Genomic DNA, 19,946 nt, shown 5'->3' on the forward strand with positions numbered 1-19,946 from the left:
GGTAAATCCTTATTTAGATTGTATTATTGCTCCTGATCCACCGATTTAATGAGGAAACGTTATTCATTCTGCTAACTTTTATGTGGGCTATAATACTTAATACCCATAGGACAATAATGAGTATACATTTCGATCAAATTCTGCAAAGAGGCGTGCAGTGGGCTCTGTAATAGCCCAGCAAAACATTTGGTAACACTTTACTTATACTGTTTAACTAAACGCCTGCAGGTATAATGCTGTATAACTTGTTGATGGAGACAGTTTTCTTTTACAGTTCTTCTTCACACAGAGTACAGACGGCCCCAGTTGTGTGTTGGTCGAGGCGCACTCACCATTGGTTCTCCGGCCTAGGGGCGTTCCTTGTGTTCCTGTGTTGGCGAGCGCTTATGGTGCAAGGGGTGTTCTATGGATGGCTAAGGAAAAGCTTAGTTGGCACTGATCCCTCCTTTCCATATAGACGTAGCTTACATTAGGGCAGCAAATAGTCTGTTATGCATCGTAAATAGTGCGTGTTTACAGAGCATAGTGAATGCATGTTTAGCCATGCGATGAGGCCAGTGCACTTTGCAAGACTTGTGCTGCAGAGAGCCTCCGCAGATCCCACGACCTGTTGCTGACAAGCTGGGAGAAGGAGAGGTGAGAGCCGCTTGAGAAGGGTAGCCTACTGCCTTGGAGAAGAGAGCCGGTGGTTTCTTCACCCGGGAAATCATGCAGTTTGCAATTTGGCTGGTTGGACTAATGTGTCATCTGTCAGCACTTGTCCGGAACTCCTTGGAATACCGATTGCATCCGAAACAAGGTAGGCTACTTATCTCGTTGATTTATGGATGGTAGGATCCATCCGGATAAAATGTGAAATCTGAAAGTATATGTTTAAACTGTTCAGTAGCCTAATGGCGCCGAAGAAAGATGCCAGTATAGTACATTGTAGGCTAAGTGACACAAAATAGTTGGTGGTCAACAACTGTTACATTTACGTATCTTTCTATTGGCTACATATTTTACCGTTATAATCTCTCAGAATGTATCCCACTAATGCACGTTTCCTTGCATTTCAGAAAGTTTCATCAAACAGTTGTCATCCTATGAAATTATCACCCCGCTGCGGATAAATGATTTCGGAGAATCATTCACCCACAAGTTTCACTACAAAAGGAAACGGAGAAGTGTTAATTCTGATTATTCGGACGGTTTAAGTGCTCACTACAGAATTGAGGCATTCGGACAACGCTTTCATCTCAATCTAACCGCCGACTCCGGTTTTATTGCCCCCGCGTACACTGTGACACATTTGGGAGCGGAACACAGCAACGCAACGGAGTCCCAACAACAAGAAGACAGCGATATGCGGCACTGCTTTTTCCGCGGACACGTCAACGCCAAGATTGAATCCACTGCAGTCTTCAGTCTGTGCACTGGTCTTGTGAGTATGACTTTTCCCCTCTAAACTTAAATACTTTTAATAGGCTCTGCTGAGTCCCCCTGGTTATTCCCATTTCAACGGATTCCATGGATATCCCCCATAACTCACAGCACTCATAAAGCAACACATATCACTGCACCTGACCAGTGTATGTGACAATAAAACATATATTACTTTTGTGTTTGAAGTGCATATATGTAACATGAGCATGTATGGCTTGACGTGTCATTGACCACAGTGTGAGCAGGGACAGGGGCAGGGCAGCATCCCACCTCTTGCCTGTTCAGCAGTAATACCACCGTGGTGATGTTGCTATTACACAATTCACATCATGTCCTCTGCTGGATATAATTCCAAAGTGTGTTTTTGGCACACATTTTGTTGATTTTTATTGTGCCAATTATGGAATGACACAGCCTTGGCCTCTTGGAATATATGAATCAACTTTTAAGAATCCTGGTGTTTTCTACAAGGACACGGTGCATTATGTCATCAGGGATGTTAAGCCTACCCACTATACTTTCTGTCACTCTGGCCACTTTTATTGTGTATCTGTCTTACACATGGACTTGTATCTCATGGGGCTATAGTGGAGTTATTGGATGTTCATTGGCTTTAAACCAAGTTTCAGTTGGGTGAGAGAATATCAGATAGTGTTGAAGGGGTGACTTCATGGGTCAGATAAGGTTACTGGTACAGGGGCAGGGTTTGAGCTCAGTCGCGGCAATCGGATTCAGTGGGAACTGAACGTCTGCCTAGCTGGGCACAGAAAGTGACAGAGGGCCATAGCCCTCAGAGTCTCCCGCTGCACATGTCACTGCAACCCTGCAAGTGACATCACACTTTTTTTTTTAGATATGCACAGTTTGCATGACTCTGGCCTGAGGTGACTGGCACTGGCCACGTATAAGATGTACTGCATGGCTGTATATCTAGCACAACACATCATCAATGGATTGTGTTTCCAGTGAAACACACCCTTCTCTTACTTCGTTATCTATGCACTTTAATGTTAAGTGGATGACTTCAGTTATACCGTACATACAGTACCTCATCTACTGGCATAAGAAGAAATAGGATATCATATTGCAAGCTTTGATTGTCATTCTTTCCAACTTGATGTCACTTCAACCTCTTTTCCAAACATTGATATATGACTTCACGCTCCTTTTTCCAAACATGTTTGCTTCCGCACAGTGTGTTACTACCCTCTGTGATGTTATCGTCAGTCATTGAGAGAGACAGGACAATAGCATCAGTACACCCATGGCTCTAGGCTATTGGGTCATAAACGTGTCGGCTTAGTCTCTGAGCGCTGAGGCTGCTGGGGCTTCGTCGGATGAGCACATGTTGGTGTGATGAGGGCTTTAAGGGATGATTAAGCCTCTAAAACAAAGGGGACATTTTGAGACGGGGAAGTTTCTCTTGCCTCTGGTGCCCAAAGGCTTCCCTCCAGGGGGCTAAGGGCCTTGTGTCTTTTCAAAGTGTGCTGTGACTTGTGGGGGAACAGGAGAAAGTGGCTGGCCTGTGGATAACTACTAATGAAGGTGCTGAGAGGAATCTAGAGTATGACTCACACCGTGGGAAATGTGTGTCCTCCTAGGGTTTCTCTGTTTAAAGGAACATAACGGGGGTATGTTCAGAATAACCCCAATGTATCCCATTCAGTATGTGTCTCTCTCTGTTTCTACTGTCAGCTGCCATGTGATAGATGTCTACACTAATAGACATTTCTGGGTTAAAAACAACCGTTGGGTTATTATCACCTAAGCCAGTTGGGTCACAAACAACCAATTGTTTTCTTTAAGCTGGGTTGTTGATGCAGGGTTATTGAGCAGAAAATGGTAGGTGTGGCTAAAGAGGAGCGTGGTTTCAGACATTTATTTCTGGCCACCTGTAATAGTAAATGCCATTCCGGGTTAATCTGTACTGTTGTATTGTCAATACATGTTAAGGTTGAGCACTGACACGTTAGTAGCTTTAATTAGGCTTACACAAGAGCGGAGTTATTGGATGTTAATTGGCTTTAAACCAAGTTTCAGGTGGGTGAGAGAATTATTAAAGGAAAATTTCACCCAAAAACGATCTTATGGTATTTGTTTCATTAGTCCATTGTTGACATGGGATAGTTTCCACTTTGGAATAATATTGAAATACAAATGTTATTCATTTTAAATAAATATACGGAATGTGTGAAAATATTGAAGGAAAATTGAAATTTGCAGTGTACAAACTTAACATGATGAACATGAATTACATTTACTCTCTCGGGTGGCCAAAAATAACTAGCTGAAAGCCACAGCCCCAATAGGCCACCCCTTTGGATTACCCAAACATGGGTTAATTTAACCATCAGTTGGGTTTTTATTCACCTTCATGTTGGGTTGACCCAGCAGATGGGTCTTTTTGAATGCAATCCAAAGGTTATTTTCAGGAGGTATGGCTTTCAGATACAGTTGAAGTCGGAAGTTTACATACACCTTAGCCAACGACATTTAAACTCAGGTTTTCACAATTCCTGACATTTAATCCCCTTTCTTAGGTTAGTTAGGATGACCACTTTATTTTAACAATGTGAAATGTTAGAATATTAGTCGAGAGAATTATTTATTTCAGATTTTATTTTTTTCATCACATTCCAAGTGGGTCAGAAGTTTACATACACTCAATTCGTATTTGGTAGCATTGCTTTTAAAGTGTTTAACTTGGGTCAAACATTTTGTTTAGCCTTCCACAAGCGTCCCACAATAAGTTGGGTGAATTTTGGCCCATTCCTCCTGACAGAGCTGGTGTAACTGAGTCAGGTTTGCAGGCCTCCTTGCTCGCACACGCTTTTTCAGTTCTGCCCACAACTTCTCTACAGGATTGAGGTCAGGGCTTTGTGATGGCCACAACAATGCCTTTACTTTGTTGTCCTTAAGCCATTTTGCCACAACTTCTGAAGTATGCTTGGGGTCATTGTCCATTTGGAAGACCCATTTGTGACCAAGCTTTAACTTAGTGACTGATGTCTTGAGATGTTTCTTCAATATATCCACATAATTTTCCTACCTCATGATGCCATCTATTTTGTGAAGTGCACCAGTCCCCCCTGCAGCAAAGCACCCCCGCAACATGATGCTGCCACCCCCGTGCTTCACGGTTGGGATGGTGTTCTTTAGCTTGCAAGCCTCCCCCTTTTTCCTCCAAACATAACAATGGTCATTATGGCCAAATAGTTCTATTTTTGTTTCATCAGACCAGAGGACATTTCTCCAAAAAGTACGATCTTTGTCCCCATGTGCAGTTGCAAAATGTAGTCTGGCTTTTTTATGGCGGTTTTGGAGCAGTGGCTTCTTCCTTGCTCAGTAGGTTATGTCGATATAGGACTTGTTTACTGTGGATTTTACTGTGGATATAGATACTTTTAAACTGTTTTCCTCCAGGATCTTCACAAGGTCCTTTGCTGATGTTCTGGGATTGATTTGCACTTTTCACACCAAGGTGCGTTCATCTCTAGGCGACAGAATGCGTCTCCTTCCTGAGCGGTATGACGGCTGCATGGTCCCATGGTGTTTATACTTGTGTACTATTGTTTGTACAGATGAACATGGTACCTTCAGGCGTTTGGAAATTGCTCCCAAGGATGAACCAGACTTGTGGAGGTTTACAATCTTTTTTGAGGTCTTGGCTGATTTCTTTTGATTTTCCCATGATGTCAAGCAAAGAGTCACTGAGTTTGAAGGTAGGCCTTGAAATACATCCACAGGTATACCTCCAATTGACTTGAATTCATTTATTTAGCCTATCAGAAGCTTCTAAAGCCATGACATCATTTTCTGGAATTTTCCAAGCTGTTTACAGTATGTAAAGTATGTAAAAGTAGGTAAACTTCTGAACCACTGGAATTGTGATACAGTTAATTATAAGTGAAATAATCTGTCTGTAAACAATTGTTGGCAAAATTACTTGTGTCCTGCCCAAAGTAGATTTCCTAACCGACTTGCCAAAACTATAGTTTGTGAACATGACATTTGTGGATTGGTTGAAAAACAAGTTCTAATGACTCCAGCCTAACTGTATGTAAACTTTTGACTTCAACTCTAGGTATTTTTGGCCACCTGTGAGAGTCAATGTCATTCTTGTAAACTGCAAATAAAATTTTCCTTCAATATTTTTGCACATAACATATTTTATTATACAATTAATATAATTATTATTTAAATAACTTAACAAAGTGGTAATTATCCCAACATTGGTACACACATAGACACTTGAGGAACTTGTATCCCTCATTAAGCTACACATGTACCAGTGCGCAACTTTAACATGAGTTGACAGTACAACAGACCAGATGAACCGGAATGACATTTGATCTCACGAGTGGCCAAAAATAACTATAAAAAAGCGACGCCCCTACTAAGTCACGCCTCCAGTCTTCTGATCTGACCATCTGATCATACATGTAGCTCAAAAACCCAGCTAAGTGACCCAACAGGCTCGGTCAAAAATAACCTAATATGTGTTCTCTTCATTGCACTTTTAGAAAAAAAGGTGCCATCTAGAACCTGTCCACATAGAATAACCATTTGAAGAACCCTTTTTGGTTCCAGGTAGAAACCTTTTGAATCCAGGTAGAACCATCTTGGGTTCCATGTAGAACCCTTTCCACAGAGTATTCTACATGGCACCAAAAAGGTGTTTACCTGGAACCAAAAAGGGTTCTTCAAATGGTTCTCTATGAGGACAGGCGAAGAACCTTTTAAGGTTCTAGATAGCCGAAGAACCCTTTTGCAACCCTTCTAAGAGTGTATGTACCCAGCGCTGGGTTGTAAAAGTGCATGTAAAGCTCAAATGTTAGACACTTTAACGGTCTGTTTAACTTAAGAGATGGGCTGTCTTTACTGTATGTCACATTAGAGGACTCAGTCATAGTGGTCTTTGCTAGCTGTGTGTCAACAGACAGAGATTCCTCACCATGGCCTTGGCCTGTAGCTCTCTGTGGAGTCCCCTCCACCAAAGGCCCGTTACAGCACCTGTTCCTGAACAGCAACATTATTGTGTTCGTCCAATCTCGGTTGTCAGATTTCCAAGTGAAAAGAAACTATTACTAAACCCCTGACACCATGCTTCCTAGTTTGTGCAAACGTAGACTTGACACTTGGTGTGTATTTAGCCGTGTGGGAACGCTTGGTGGGATAATGGGAAGAAGTCCATTCCTCACACCGACGATGTACTACTACTACATCATTTTCATATTTGTTCTTATAGAACTTGATAGATGTCATACAATGTACAATGTTAGGTAGGTCATAGTCAGTCTGTGCATCACCACAGTCTTGGCCCCAGGCTCTTTTGTGCAAAGCACATACACGAAGTGCCCGGTGCCCAGTCTACAGTTCATCAACTCAGTAATCACTCAGTCCTTGACATTACTGTACAGGACGGGTGTGAGTGCCTTAGGCTGACAGTGTCTGCGTGCACCTTGACATAACGCTGCATGGGATAGACTGCTACAAGATGTTTGCTGATGGCCTTGTATACAAACGCTCCCACCCAGCACATGCTGCCAGTACCATGCCTTGTAATAAGACAAGTGTATCTGGACCCTGTTAATACTCTGCTCTATTCACGTTCACATTCACATTGGACATTGGACATTCATTCATCCTCACTATACTGACAGGTCGTCAGAGGAGCAGAGTGGGGGCCGATCGAGGTGGTTTTCACACGGTGTTACAAGACTAAGACTTAGAGAGAGCTTCTAACTACTATAGCCATGGTTTGCTTCCTCTGCTTTGGGTCCTGTTATTACAAGTACAACCCAATCATTATGTTGTCCTTCGGCTCAGGTTGAGGTCTCATCCTATAGCTACTGTAGGTCTGCAGCACTCAGGCTTTCCAACATACAAGGGTATGTGTGTTCAAGTGTTTATCCCATCTTTTCCCACCGGAAAAGAGGAAATGTACACATGGTATGTCCTTTATTTTCCATGGCCTGGATATTTTCTGTTTTCAAACACCGATCACTTGTGGGGATGCTCATGGAAATGACCCCCAAAAAGATAACATTCCACCACACAATATCCTGTTAAAGTGTGCGTGTAAAATGACCACACAAACACCGTTGTCTTCGCGGCTGAGTGAGCCAGCGAGCGACTGGCTGTTGAACTAAGCAGCTTTGTGAGGGCCTCATCCTCCACATCAATATTTGCTTTGCCAAATCCTGTCACAATGATATCACTCCTCCCATTGGTTGTCATTCGTTCAAGACAGGATTTGAGTAGTGCGCTCTCAAATACCATTCAAAATGACATATTTAAAGACAAGATTTAGGTGGGTTGTAAGATTTAGGTGGGATGCTAATATTGTGTAATATGAAAGAAATGCTATGATATATGATGGATATACTGTATGTGTCAATTAGAGGTCGACCAATTATGATTTTTCAACGCCGATACCGATTATTGGAGGACCAAAAAAGCCCATACTGATTAATCGGCCGATTTTTAAATTTTTTATTTATTTGTAATAATGACAATTACAATATGTGAATGAACACTTATTTTAACTTAATATAATACATCAATAAAATCAATTTAGCCTCAAGTAAATCATGAAACATGTTCAATTTGGTTTAAATAATGCAAAAACAAAGTGTTGGAGAAGAAAGTAAAAGTGCAAGTGCAAAAGTGTAAGAAAGCTAACGTTTCAGTTCCTTGCTCAGAACATGAGAACATATGAAAGCTGGTGGTTCCTTTTAACATGAGTCTTCAATATTTCCAGGTAAGAAGTTTTAGGTTGTAGTTATTATAGGAATTAAAGGACTATTTCCCTCTATACCATTTGTATTTCATTAACCTTTGACTATTGGATGTTCTTATAGGCACTTTAGTATTGCCAGTGTAACAGTATAGCTTCCGTCCCTCTCCTCGCTCCTCCCTGGGCTCGAACCAGCAACACAACGAGAACAGCCACCACCGAAGCAGCATTACCCATGCAGAGCAAGGGGAACAACTACTAAAAGGCTCAGAGCGAGTGACGTTTGAAACTCTGTTAGTGCGCGCTAACTAGCTAGCCATTTCACTTCGGTTACACCAGCCTCATCTCGGGAGTTGATAGGCTTGAAGTCATAAACAGCGCAATGCTTCACGCACAACGAAGAGCTGCTGGCAAAACACACAAAAGTGCTGTTTGCTTGAATGTTTATGCCTGCTTCTGCCTACCACCACTCAGTTAGATACTTAGATACTTGTAGTCAGATTATATGCAATGCAGGACATGCTAGTTAATATCTAGTAATATCATCAACCATGTGTTAACTAGTGATTATGACTGTTTGTTTTATATAAGATAAGTTTAATGCTAGCTAGCAATTTACCTTGGCTTACTGCATCCACGTAACAGGCAGTCTCCTTGTGGAGTGCAACGAGAGAGAGGCAGGTCGTTATTGCGTTGGACTTGTTAACTGTAAGGTTCCAAGATTGGATCCCCGAGCTGACAAGGTGAAAATCTGTCGTTCTACCCCTGAACGAGGCAGTTAACCCACCGTCCCTAGGCCGTAATTGAAACTAAGAATGTGTTCTTAACTGACTTGCCTAGTTCGCAATTGGCCAGGTCGCAATTGTAAATGAGAACTTGTTCTCAACTTGCCTACCTGGTTAAATAAAGGTGAAATAAATACATAGTTAAATAAAGGTATAAAAAATATATATATATATATATTTTTTTAAATCAGCACATCGGCGCCCAAAAATACCGGCCATTCCGATTAATTGGTCGACCTCTAGTGTCAGTCAAGCCCATCTTTTATCATCAAATTGCCTGAGGGTGATGCTGTCATCTCACCCATTATTACGCAACATCCTCTTAAGTACTCAATATTTCTTCAAGCATTCCAAATGATGGAATTTGCATTCAAATGGAGGGCTTGATGGCCCATCCATATACCGCGGCACCATGAAGGCCAATTCAAATACTGCCGCGGCAAGATCGTGTTACTGCCACGACAAGTCTGGACACCTGTACTAAGACGGATTGCCAGTGTGATGATTACATCAATGGTGGTTGACTGAGACCTTTCTAAGTATTTTTGATTCTCTCCATGTTATTCTATTTTCCATGTTGTTTCCATTTCCACCGGCTAAAAATAGATACTTTCGGAAAATAGTGTACTATTGGAAGATGTTCATTTTGCGTTATTCTTGTGTTGTTCGGACTAGTCATGGAACTAATGATGCATAGCACACTGTTGACTGGTACTGGACATTAACTCAGGGTAACAGCACACATGCTGTAACAGCTACATCACTCTAAAATCTGAATGAGCAAACGTTTTAATTACCACGAGAAGTTCAGCTATTACTTCGATTTCTGTTATTACAATGTCTCTTGGTTTGGGACAAGACATGCACTTGCAGCTAGTGATCACTGAAAGTATATGGACACCCAACCGTCATATTATAGCTGTCATATACACTGACCCTGTCACTCATATGACCCATACTGCACAGACCTCTAACCAACTCTCTCTCTCTCTCTCTCTCTCTCTCTCTCTCTCTCTCTCTCTCTCTCTCACACACTCTCTCTCACACTCTCTCTGTCTCTCTCCCCTCCAGATCGGGACTTTTACCACCCAGCATGGTGAATACTTCTTAGAGCCCCTGATGAAGGCGGAGGAGGGGGAGGAGTATGACGAGGAGCACAACAAACCTCACCTCGTCTACAGACAGGACAGGAAGAGGAGAGAGGGCCCTGCCAGTGAACCCACGCAACCCTGTTCAGCCTCAGGTAACAGACCTACCACAGTCTGGTTCTGCTCCTATATTATACTATATAACCACAGTCTGATTGTTACCGTGATTGTTACTGGGGTTCCCCTCACTCTTAGCCCCAGTATGACCTGTTCTTCAGCTCTGTGCCACAGCCGTAATAACTGTCCTAAATGCAAATTCTACCCAGTCACGATCCTTGGCTGCTGGCTTACCAAGAAGATTTGAGCCTTGATTAAGCGGGTTATTGAAATCCTTTATTTAATAAAGCTAAAATGCGTTCCAGCCCAGCCAGCCATCCCCTGTCGGTGTTCACACCCAAGACCGCGGAGGAACAGAGGAAGAAATTACAGCTTTTTACTTTGTAGCACTGGCGAAGACAAATATAGAAACTGGAGAGCACTGCACTTGCAGGCTGCTATTTGAATGCTCTCCATTTCATTAGAATTTTTATAGCTACAGCCTTTAGGTGGTGGAGAGGCCCACAAAAAGCTAAGTGACCCAGCAGAGTTCACCCTGACGCAGGCCCTTAAAGGAGAGCTCGCGGGGAGCTTTGTGACAGCCTTTGTTGGCGGATGCAATAAATCTTTTATATGCTGGACACTTGATTTGCTTGTTGTCTGAACACGGCTATTGTCCGCTGGTTGTGGCCATTGTCTGTGAAGTAGTTGGAGTGACCCGAGGGGCCAGGCCAAAACCTCCTTAATATGCTTGCCTTTCACTCCATCAGTCTGTGTGTGGCAAACACAGAGGGACAACAATCTGGAGGGTCTCAGCCAGGCACTGGAGACCTTTGAAAAATGCTCTCTCTCTCTCTGTAGGCACTGTCAGATAGTGGGTGGGAGGCGGAAGACTCTTGGTAGGCCATTGTTTAACAGAAAGGAGGTGTAAGCAGCTATCTTGCTCACACAAGTTGTGGTTCTGTCAATATCAATATCCACCAACCACCCAGTCTCCCTTTAATATATTCCTAACCTCACAGATTAGATACAACATCAGCAGGTTTTTCTATACAAAGAGCCCAAGCAAACACAAGCTTCCTCCTCACCTTTTAATAAGTCAACGGGGTCTTGTTATAACATAGATAGATAGCAGGAGAAAGAGAAGACACCTGCAGAAAGCCTCATCAAAGAGCAGTAGAGCAGACACACAATGAGGCAGGATTAAAGGAGAGAGACGACACAGGGCCGGGTTAGGACAGGAGGACTGTGAGGTGTCCCGGGCTGTGGTTCCACACCTTTGCCTGATAGGCTCCACTCCAGATGCACTGATAAAGGCCTCTCTTTGAAGGCCACAGTAGGCCTGCCTGCCTGGCTGGCTGGCTGCTAGTAGGCCTCATTTCTTTTTATTTTAATGTGTGCTGTGCACACATTGCCTGCTACTATCAGGTCAGGAGTAAACACTGTGTTGTTTGGCTGCTCTCGAAGCACACCAAATGCATAATTGATTTTGATGGTGTGGAAGAGCAATCCATTCGCTGCCTGTAAATTAGGGCTGACATTCTCATACAGTTAATGGTCAACTGGTCAGATAGATTAGGTGCACTAGGGACACTATCTTCCCCCTCTCTTTATTGGTGTGTTTTTACATTACCAAAGCAAGTGAAATAAACAATAAGCAAAAGTAAGATGACACAAAACAGCATCAACAAACTATTAGAATTAAAAATAAACATTTCACTCAAAAATGTTTCAAAAAGATAAAGACATTTCAAGCACATCTATGTGCAGTGTTTTAGCAATGTACAAATAGTAGGGGGAGATAAAAACAGAAAAATAAAGGGAACACTTAAACAACACAATGTAACTCCAAATCAATCACACTTCTGTGAAATCAAACTGTCCACTTAGGAAGCAACACTGATTGACAATAAATTTCACATGCTGTTGTGCAAATGGAATAGACAACAGGTGGAAATTATAGGCAATTAGCAAGACACCCCCAATAAAGGAGTGGTTCTGCAGGTGGTGACCAGACCACTTCTCAATTCCTATGCTTCCTGGCTGATGTTTTGGTCACTTTTGAATGCTGGCGGTGATTTCACTCTAGTGGTAGCATGAGACGGAGTCTACAACCCACACAAGTGGCTCAGGTAGTGCAGCTCATCCAGGATGGCACATCAATGCGAGCTGTGGCAAGAAGGTTTGCTGTGTCTGTCAGCGTAGTGTCCAGAGCATGGAGGCGCTACCAGGAGACAGGCCAGTACATCAGGAGACGTGGAGGAGGCCGTAGGAGGGCAACAACCCAGCAGCAGGACCGCTACCTCCGCCTTTGTGCAAGGAGGAGCAGGAGGAGCACTGCCAGAGCCCTGCAAAATGACCTCCAGCAGGCCACAAATGTTCATGTGTCTGCTCAAATGGTCAGAAACAGACTCCATGAGGGTGGTATGAGGGCCCGACGTCCACAGGTTGGGGTTGTGCTTACAGCCCAACACCGTGCAGGACGTTTGGCATTTGCCAGAGAACACCAAGATTGGCAAATTCGCCACTGGCGCCCTGTGCTCTTCACAGATGAAAGCAGGTTCACACTGAGCACATGTGACAGACGTGACAGTCTGGAGACTCCGTGGAGAACGTTCTGCTGCCTGCAACATCCTCCAGCATGACCGGTTTGGCGGTGGGTCAGTCATGGTGTAGGGTGGCATTTCTTTGGGGGGCCGCACAGCCCTCCATGTGCTCGCCAGAGGTAGCCTGACTGCCATTAGGTACCGAGATGAGATCCTCAGACCCCTTGTGAGACCATATGCTGGTGCGGTTGGCCCTGTGTTCCTGCTAATGCAAGACAATGCTAGACCTCATATGGCTGGAGTGTCTCAGCAGTTCCTGCAAGAGGAAGGCATTGATGCTATGGACTGGCCCGCCCGTTCCCCAGACCTGAATCCAATTGAGCACATCTGGGACATCATGCCTCGCTCCATCCACCAACGCCACGTTGCACCACAGACTGTCCAGGAGTTGGCGGATGCTTTAGTCCAGGTCTGGGAGGAGATCCCTCAGGAGACCATCTGCCACCTCATCAGGAGCATGCCCAGGCGTTGTAGGGAGGTCATACAGACACGTGGAGGCCACACACACTACTGAGCCTCATTTTTACTTGTTTTAAGGACATTACATCAAAGTTGGATCAGCCTGTACTGTGGTTTTCTACTTTAATTTTGAGTGTGACTCCAAATCCAGACCTCCATGGGTTGATAAATTTGATTTCCATTGATCATTTTTGTGTGATTTTGCTGTCAGCACATTAAACTATGTAAAGAAAAAAATATAAAATAAGAATATTTCATTCATTCAGATCTAGGATGTGTTATTTTAGTGTTCCCTTTTTTGAGCAGTGTATATATATTGGTGGGCTCAGCTGCCCTTTTCTCTCTCTCTCTCTCTCTCTCCTCACTTATTTTCTCTCTCTTTCTCCCACGCTCCTCCTCCATCCCACCACAGACTGCCTAAACATGCAGTTCTTTACTGCAGCCTAATTGCTGAGAGCAAATTGCATTGAGCAACACTGTCAGGACCACCAGGCAGAGTGCAGTTGTAGGTGGGAAACTCTCTGTCTATACAATAGGAAGTAGGTATAGCTCCTCTTGAATGCACAAGCAGCTAGATGTGATTAAGATATTGTGCTCCAAAAGCAAGAGTAAACCTGCATTGCTGTGCAAGCCACCTAAAATAACCAGTTACTCGCTAAATGTCAGTTAGTATTCTATACAGTAGCAGGGGCGGACTGGCCATCTGGCATTTCGGGCAAATGTCAGATGGTTGGGCCTGTCTAACTAGTTGTTGTTTTTTGCACAAAATTAGCATTCAGCTAATAATGGGGGCCTCAAGAAAAAAATTAGGCAGACGTCTTAGAAATTCCAGGGCCAATTTCTGGTCCCAGTCCGCCCCTGTACAGTAGTGACAGAAAAGATAACCTGTTGCTGGCAGAGGTCAGATTCCTCTCATCCATTCCCTCTATCCCTCTATTCCTCTTCCTGATGAGGAATAAAAGCACTCTTTGTGAGGGTCAATGATCTCATGGTCCTCTCTCTCCACTCTTTATGTCCCTGTGAAAGGAGAGTCTTTCTTAAATCAAAGTCACTATCCGGAGTTTCATTGGTGAGGAAGCTGGAGGGTTTTGGGGGGTTGGAGGGTTGGAAGGAGGCTCAAAACCTGCCAACTATCCTGGTTGGTCAGAACAGAACACACATGGAAATGCCAGACGTTTTACAATGAACTATCCTGCCAGCCCTTCTTCCCTTTGTACTTTTAAAAATATATTTGTTTTGCTGTTCCATTAGTCATTCAGTGAGGAATTATTTCTTTACACTCTCTTTGCTGCTATGCTGTTCAGGGAGAGACATATTTTTGAAAAAGACAAAGATTTTGTCTGTTTTGTCAAGTGGTCTTCCAGGACACAAACAAAATGTGTATCAGTGAAAAGATAAGGTTTACATTCAGATAGGCCTATGTCGGCTCTTGTTGCTGCATTTGAGCATGCATGCTAGTTCAGGAATGTTATAGAAGAAGACTATTGTCTTGATGGTATACTGTGTCATTACTCTTAGTTGTATAAGACTTTCCATAGTCGGTGAGGTCCTATTGGTTTCCATAGTTGGTGTAGTCCTGTTGGTTTCCATAGTTGATGAGGTCCTGTTGGTTTCCATAGTTGGTGAGGTCCTGTTGGTTTCCATAGTTGGTGTAGTCCTGTTGGTTTCCATAGTTGGTGAGGTCCTATTGGTTTCCATAGTTGGTGTAGTCCTGTTGGTTTCCATAGTTGGTGTAGTCCTGTTGGTTTCCATAGTCCTGTTGGTTTCCATAGTTGGTGTAGTCCTGTTGGTTTCCATAGTTGATGAGGTCCTGTTGGTTTCCATAGTTGGTGAGGTCCTGTTGGTTTCCATAGTTGGTGTAGTCCTGTTGGTTTCCATAGTTGGTGTAGTCCTGTTGGTTTCCATAGTTAGTGTAGTGCTGTTGGTTCCCATAGTTGGTGAAGTCCTCTTGGTTTACATAGTTGGTGTAGTCCTGTTGGTTTCCATAGTTGGTGAGGTCCTGTTGGTTTCCATAGTTGGTGAGATCCTGTTGGTTTCCATAGTCCTGTTGGTTTCCATAGTTAGTGTAATGCTGTTGGTTTCCATAGTCCTGTTGGTTTCCATAGTTACTGTAGTGCTGTTGGTTTCCATAGTCCTGTTGGTTTCCATAGTTAGTCCTGTTGGTTTACAAAGTGCTGTTGGTTTCCATAGTCCTGTTGGTTTCCTGTTGGTTTACATAGTTGGTGTAGTCCTGTTGGTTTCCATAGTCCCTGTTGGTTTCCATAGTCCCTGTTGGTTTATAGTTGGTGAAGTCCTGTTGGTTTCCATAGTTGGTGTAGTCCTGTTGGTTTCCATAGTCCTGTTGGTTTCCATAGATAGTGTAATGCTGTTGGTTTCCATAGTCCTGTTGGTTTCCATAGTTAGTGTAGTGCTGTTGGTTTCCATAGTCCTGTTGGTTTCCATAGTTGGTGTAGTCCTGTTGGTTTACAAAGTTGGTGTAGTCCTGTTGGTTTCCATAGTCCTGTTAGTTTACATAGTTGGTGAAGTCCTGTTGGTTTACGTAGTTGGTGAAGTCCTGTTGGTTTACATAGTTGGTGAAGTCCTGTTGGTTTACATAGTTGGTGTAGTCCTGTTGGTTTCCATAGTCGGTGTAGTCCTGTTGGTTTCCATAGTCGGTGAAGTCCTGTTGGTTTACATAGTTGGTGAAGTCCTGTTGGTTTACATAGTTGGTGTAGTCCTGTTGGTTTACATAGTTGGTGAAGTCCTGTTGGTTTCCATAGTTGGTGAAGTCCTGTTGGTTTACATAGTTGGTGAAGTCCTGTTGGTTTCCATAGTTGGTGTAGTCCTGTTGGTTTCCATAGTCCTGTTGGTTTCCATAGTCCTGTTGGTTTCCATAGTTAGTGTAGTCCTGTTGGTTTCCATAGTTGGTGAAGTCCTGTTGGTTTCCATAGTTGGTGTAGTCCTGTTGGTTTCCATAGTCCTGTTGGTTTACATAGTTGGTGAGGTCCTGTTGGTTTCCATAGTTGGTGTAGTCCTGTTGGTTTCCATAGTCCTGTTGGTTTACATAGTCCTGTTGGTTTACATAGTTGGTGAGGTCCTGTTGGTTTCCATAGTCGGTGCAGTCCTGTTGGTTTCCATAGTTGTTGTAGTCCTGTTGGTTTCCATAGTCCTGTTGGTTTCCATAGTCCTGTTGGTTTCCATAGTCCTATTGGTTTACATAGTTGGTGAGGTCCTGTTGGTTTCCATAGTTGGTGTAGTCCTGTTGATTTCCATAGTCCTGTTGGTTTACATAGTCCTGTTGGTTTACATAGTTGGTGAGGTCCTGTTGGTTTCCATAGTTGGTGTAGTCCCATTGGTTTCCATAGTCCTGTTGGTTTACATAGTCCTGTTGGTTTACATAGTTGGTGAGGTCCTGTTGGTTCCCATAGTCGGTGCAGTCCTGTTGGTTGCCATAGTTGGTGTAGTCCTGTTGGTTTCCATAGTCCTGTTGGTTTCCATAGTTAGTGTAGTCCTGTTGGTTTCCATAGTTGGTGTAGTCCTGTTGGTTTCCATAGTCCTGTTGGTTTACATAGTCTTGTTGGTTTCCATAGTTGGTGAGGTCCTGTTGGTTTCCATAGTCGGTGCAGTCCTGTTGGTTTCCATAGTCGGTGTAGTCCTGTTGGTTTCCATAGTCGGTGTAGTCCTATCTCTGCACTCCTTGGTAAAATGTGTTGATCGAAGCAGAACAGTATGTTTCCACTGAGATAAAGTGAACAAAGATCAAGTTGAAGAGATCCTTGTGTCCACCATTGTGCAGTCAGTCGTCTTTGGTCTTTCAACAGAAATCTCTTTTTACCTCTCATATGCCATCACCAACAGGGGAATGTGTTGATAATTCAACTGTGATAATAAGGGCTTTTAAAGTGTAACCTCTTAGGGAAGATAGAGTTTCTGATATTTCATCATGAGTCATTACACAGTAATAAAGCTGTCATTGGCTGTGTGTTTATCCATTGTTGTTAGAGCACTACAGCATCCTTCCATGACTCATGCTTTGCATTTGATTCACGGTAAAATGTTTGTCAAACTCAATATATAATTTAGGCATACTATGTTACGAAATTCAAGTTCAGATACAGTACCTTCCTTGACACTAACATGACCTCCCTACGACTGTTCACTAGGCATCAAGCAGCCACGTCTAGATCTTACAGCTCTTTATGTACACTAAGCCATTCTGGCTGCTTTTACCACTGTTTTTGATAACTGTGAAGCTGGGAGCTGTTCAGTGGGTGATTCAGTTTTAAGAGGCGAACGTTCCTATTTTGTGCCCGGATGGTTTTAAAAGCTTCTCCAAAGGTGCTTGTCAGACGGAAATCCCAATCGTGTGACCGTGTCGGTCCCTTAATGCAACATTCTGGGGGGTTATCTATCTGTGGGCTAAGGCTTGCATGTCATGTGAATCTCTATGTCGATCGTCTTGAGACGGAGATAATAAGAAAGATGGGGGGATGGCCCAGGATAGGGGCGGACAGTCTCTGCTCACTCTGATAACTAGGTCTCTGCAGAGCTGACATCTACGAGAGCTTCGCAGGTAATTAGAGGTTGTAGTTGTGTGTTTCTCTCTCATGATGTACTTACCTTACTGCCGGCCTGACTCGTCCCTGGTACTAGGACTGGGATGCTGTGAATGGGACAGTTAGTGTGATTGTAGAGAAGTAGTTTCTGTTGGAGTGTACAGAGTTGGTTGGCTGTTGGCCTGCTCCCTCGTGCTCTGCCCCGTACGTCCGGCTGTTGACCTAGCCGACTTGAATCGCTCGCTGTTCTTTTGCACTTTCGTGTATGCGAATGGAAGCACTTGTTGTGTGTTGTGTGTGACCTCGCGCTTGTGTCACCCTTTGTTTGGAGTCGCTCATTGGAGGGGATTAGACATTGGGTTCTTCCCGAGAGGTTTTCGGCCCTTCGTTTCATCTGTTTACGCTCTCAGTTGAAGCTGTTTTTGTCTCTCATGGCGTGTTTGGAATGAGGTCAGCAGAGGTAGGCATGGTGTGATGGATTGATGGTTATCGGTCAGACAACCTCTTTCACCTTTAGGGTCTGGCTCGGATAGGTGTTGGGGCTTTTGGATGTCATCTGGCTCCATAGGACTTCCCAATAGATGGCTCATGAGGCCAAATTTGATTTGGCCCCCAAAGTTGCCAATTTTTTGTTGTTGTTGTTGGGCATTAAAGTCCGTAAAATAACAGGCAATGAGCGGAAAGTTATTTTCATTTAGGAAATCTGTTCCCATGTCCCCTGCATAAATAGAGAGGCATGTAATTGTATCCCATGTTATCAAGGTTTGAAATGATTCTGTTTTTGTTAAATACTATATACATTTGGGATTCTTGCAGTCAATTTGCAGTGTACAAATGATTTGTAACTATGTTCTGCCCTCCTGACCATCCGCTCAAGCATAAACTGTCCCACCGCTGAATGTAATTCCCGGCTGAATATAATTGGGGATCCCTGGCTTAGGCCCTGCCACTCTGAGCCTCCCTCCAGCCCCCCATCATGGAGCCGCTATTGTTGCTCATCCTGAAATGAGTATCTGGCAGTGCTTTGTTCAATGACTGAGTGTGTACAAATGTTTGCTTTGTTCGTGTGTGCGCGTGGCCAAGTGTGCGTGTGTGTAAGTAAGTGTACGCACAGACTGTGTGTGTGTGTAAGTACGTGTACGCACAGACTGTGTGTGTGTGTAAGTACGTGTACGGACAGACTGTGTGTGTGTGTGTAAGTAAGTGTACGCACAGACTGTGTGTAGGTAAGTGTACGCACAGACTGTGTGTGTGTGTGTAAGTAAGTGTACGCACAGACTGTGTGTGTGTGTAAGTAAGTGTACATACAGACTGTGTGTGTGTGTGTGTGTAAGTAAGTGTACGCACAGACTGTGTGTGTGTGTTTGAACTCTGCTGGGCTCATCTGTTTGACTCAGTGCGTGTTGTCTGTTAATGTGGCTGTGGATGAGACTACCCACTGAGGGGTTGGAATCACTGGGCGAGGAGAGGAGAGGAGAGGAGAGGAGTGGAGAGGAGAGGAGAGGAGAGGAGAGGGAGAGGAGTGGAGTGGAGGGAGGGAGTGGAGAGGAGAGGAGAGGAGGGAGTGGAGGGAGTGGAGTGGAGAGGAGAGGAGTGGAGGGAGGGAGTGGAGTGGAGTGGAGAGGAGTGGAGTGGAGGGAGTGGAGAGGAGAGGAGTGGAGAGGAGAGGAGGAGAGGAGAGGAGGGAGGGAGTGGAGAGGAGGAGTGGAGAGGAGAGGAGAGGAGAGGAGGGAGTGGAGAGGAGAGGAGAGGAGAGGAGAGGAGAGGAGAGGAGAGGAGAGGAGAGGAGTGGGAGAGGAGAAGAGAGGAGTGGAGGGAGGGAGTGGAGTGGAGAGGAGTGGAGTGGAGAGGAGTGGAGTGGAGTGGAGAGGAGAGGAGAGGAGAGGAGAGGAGTGGAGAGGAGTGGAGGGAGAGGAGAGGAGAGGAGAGGAGAGGAGTGGAGTGGAGTGGAGAGGAGAGGAGCAAGTTTCTCTCTTCATCTGTGTGCCCAGCCTAGTCTGCGCTGTATGTGCCTTTCTCGCTCTAAACCCTGGCACCAACCCCGGACGTTTCTCTGGCCCTCTCTGCCTTCCTCCTCCCCTCTACACCTGTGTCTCTATCTGTAGTAGCCCCTCAATCCACATCAGAGTTTTCATCCTCAACTCCAACTGTACATCTACACAGGAGAAGGTAGACTGTGTACTAGCTGGGGCAGAAAAATATTGGACATGATG

The 19,946-nt window shown here is 44.2% G+C and overlaps 1 protein-coding gene across 2 annotated transcripts in view; it reads left to right on the top strand.

Moving 5' to 3' along the window:
* Positions 1 to 388: 388 nt before the first annotated feature.
* Positions 389 to 19,946, top strand: part of LOC112219217 (A disintegrin and metalloproteinase with thrombospondin motifs 20-like) — a 127,608-nt gene continuing 108,050 nt past the window's right edge. For both annotated transcript variants that reach the window (XM_042301440.1, XM_042301441.1), the window contains exons 1-3: positions 389 to 799; positions 1,059 to 1,423; positions 10,021 to 10,192. In XM_042301440.1, the coding sequence (XP_042157374.1) occupies positions 709 to 799; positions 1,059 to 1,423; positions 10,021 to 10,192 (628 nt within the window). In that variant the 5' untranslated portion in view covers positions 389 to 708. The remainder of the gene's footprint in view (positions 800 to 1,058; positions 1,424 to 10,020; positions 10,193 to 19,946) is intronic.

The sequence above is a fragment of the Oncorhynchus tshawytscha genome, linkage group LG19 (assembly GCF_018296145.1).
Source record: "Oncorhynchus tshawytscha isolate Ot180627B linkage group LG19, Otsh_v2.0, whole genome shotgun sequence".
Lineage (NCBI taxonomy): Eukaryota > Metazoa > Chordata > Actinopteri > Salmoniformes > Salmonidae > Oncorhynchus > Oncorhynchus tshawytscha.